The sequence below is a fragment of the Penaeus monodon genome, chromosome 1 (assembly GCF_015228065.2).
Source record: "Penaeus monodon isolate SGIC_2016 chromosome 1, NSTDA_Pmon_1, whole genome shotgun sequence".
Classification (NCBI taxonomy): Eukaryota; Metazoa; Arthropoda; class Malacostraca; order Decapoda; family Penaeidae; genus Penaeus; species Penaeus monodon.
Genome location: NC_051386.1, coordinates 1,862,189 through 1,864,688, shown reverse-complemented (window position 1 = coordinate 1,864,688; position 2,500 = coordinate 1,862,189). Strand labels below are relative to the sequence as shown.

The window sequence follows — 2,500 nt, the reverse complement described above, 5'->3', positions numbered from 1 at the left end:
CATCTCCGCCCACAAAAAGACGTCGGCGCCCGCAGAGACCAGGCTGGTCGTGCTGGGCTCCCCCGCCGTCGGTAAATCAGGTGATGATAATAATAATATTAATGATAATGATAATAGTAATGATAAAAATGCCAATAATAATGATAATAATAATAATAATGATAATAATGATAATAATAATAAATATAATGATAATGATAATGATAATAATTTTAATAATAATAATAATAATATACTGATAATGATAATGATAATGATAATGATAATGATAATGATAATGATAATAATAATAATTAATAATAAAAAAAATAATTACAACAACAATAATCATAAAATCATAATAACAACAATAATAATGGCAATAATTATAATAATGATGAACATTATTATCGACATCATAGTTGTTTTGTAATTATTTTGATCATCAGTATGGCAGTTGTTATCATCATTATCAATATTCACTTGCAGCCTTGGTAGTACGACTCCTCACAGGTCGCTTTATTTGGGAGTACGACCCTACGCTGGAGGCCGCCTATCGCCACCACACGACTGTGGACGACGACCCCGCAGTGATGGACATCCTGGACACGGCGGGCCAGGTGAGCCTCTCTCTCTCTCTCTCTCTCTCTCTCTCTCTCTCTGTCTCTCTCTGTCTCTCTCTGTTATCTCTCTCTGTCTCTCTCTCTCTCTCTCTCTCTCTCTCTCTCTCTCTCTCTCTCTCTCTCTCTCTCTCTCTCTCTCTCCCTCTCTTCTCTCTCTATCTCTTTCTCTTTCTCTTTTATACTTTATTGAAAAAACAATTACATCACATTGGTTATAATTATTAGACATGCAACGGTCATTTTTTTTTTATAGACTAAAGGAATTCATTTTTAGTGACTCCTATCTCACAGTCTGACCTCATCTCATTGCGTCACGCACTCATATACTATAATATAATATACAAATCATATAATTATCTATTAGTGGTCTATAGCCACATATGTGCTTTGCATTTGAAAGATTATAAGGACTGATCTTCCACATCAATGATAGAAATGAATAGATTCCATAATCTAGAATATCTAGAGAGAAACTGTCACTGGTGGTGCGCCATGCAACAACGAGGTTCTTCCAATGTTCTCGTGGGGCGTGCAGCTCGTCTTCCTGGCAGTCTCATTGGCTGCAGATTGGCGATGGATGCGGAACATCGTCGTCAAGCCAGTTACGTCTCTCCTGTGTTGAAAGCTGTCGATGTTCAGTTGATACGATTGGGTCCTGTCTTCAATGATTTTTTTTCGCTCTTTCTTTTATTTTATCCAAGATTCTGAGGCTAGTGATGTTTGGCCTTCCCCACGAGGCAGGAGTATTCGAGTGAAGAGCGAATTTGTGCCTTGTAGAGGAGCTCCTTCCCTTCACCGTCCAGAAGCCAGCTGATTCTTCTTAGGGATGCAAGTTACTGCGAAGCCCTTCTCGCCAGGCTTTCTATGTGACTTTTGAAAGTCCTTTATTGTCGAATGTGATGCCTAGTATTTCAATTATTTCTTGTGGTCTTATTTTTTTCTCACTGAAGTTTACTTGGACATCACTGTTCGTCTTCTCGACAACCATAAGCTGGAGAGCCATGCTTTAGATGTGTTAGCCAAAGTCAAAAGTAAATTCAAGTATGTTGATGGAATCTTGCTCTTTTAAAAGGCGCTCTTGCATGGAGAGAGCCTTGTTTCTTATGATTCGGTTCCTGCTTCTTAATAGAACTAGGGACTGACTTTTTCGGCAGTAAATTTTATCTTCCAACAGAAACCCCAGTTTGATACATTATCAATAAATCTCTGGAGTCTTGTACTGCATGTGTTGGCGTTGTCTTCGGAGAAGCTAAGATGAATAGTGAGGTTCTCTGCATACGCCACTGCCTCAGGGATTTGTTGGAGTAAATCATCAAAAAGGTCCATTATGCCAGACGCGATATGTCCAGTGCAACGACCCGGGTTATCGCATCCACTGTATTTGTGGGAAAGGAGCAGTAAAAGATGCCGAATTTCCTTTTGCGAAGCCATGCTGATTCTTCCAAGACCTTTGCAGTGACTGGCAAGAGATATTAGTCAGTAATAATTTGGTTTCGATTCGGAATCCTTTTTGCGTACTGATACACTCCTTGCAGATTTCCAAATAGAAGGCCAGCTTGTCCTTGAGAGGCACTTGAAAAGGAGTGTTGGAGGAAGGGCCTCTTCAACAGCACATGTACGGAGATGTAGGTTAACTCCCTTTGGACCAGTGGCTTTATTCACATTAATACGCTGAACAAATGATAGTTGGATGTTAAAGCAAGTCAGCTTCTTGCTGGTTTGTTGCAGTAGAATGCGAGCAGGACTTTCAGGGTCCAAGGCTGTTTTTTTTTTCTGCAATTGTCTCTGCTCTCGTTAGGAGTGAGTGGTGGGATGATAACTTGCATGTTTTTGGTGAGATTCCACCATTCACTGGATCTAGTATTGTTACTTTTTCGGGTTCCCCAAGGGGGTTTTTT

At 39.9% G+C, this 2,500-nt stretch overlaps 1 protein-coding gene across 1 annotated transcript in view; it reads left to right on the top strand.

Annotated features, from left to right (window-relative positions):
* Positions 1–2,500, top strand: part of LOC119574618 (ras-related and estrogen-regulated growth inhibitor-like) — an 8,009-nt gene that overhangs the window by 476 nt on the left and 5,033 nt on the right. Inside the window, exons 1-2 of the mRNA XM_037922015.1 lie at positions 1–80; positions 469–599. The exon at positions 1–80 is cut by the window's left edge and continues 476 nt beyond it. Coding sequence (XP_037777943.1) covers positions 1–80; positions 469–599 — 211 coding nt within the window. The remainder of the gene's footprint in view (positions 81–468; positions 600–2,500) is intronic.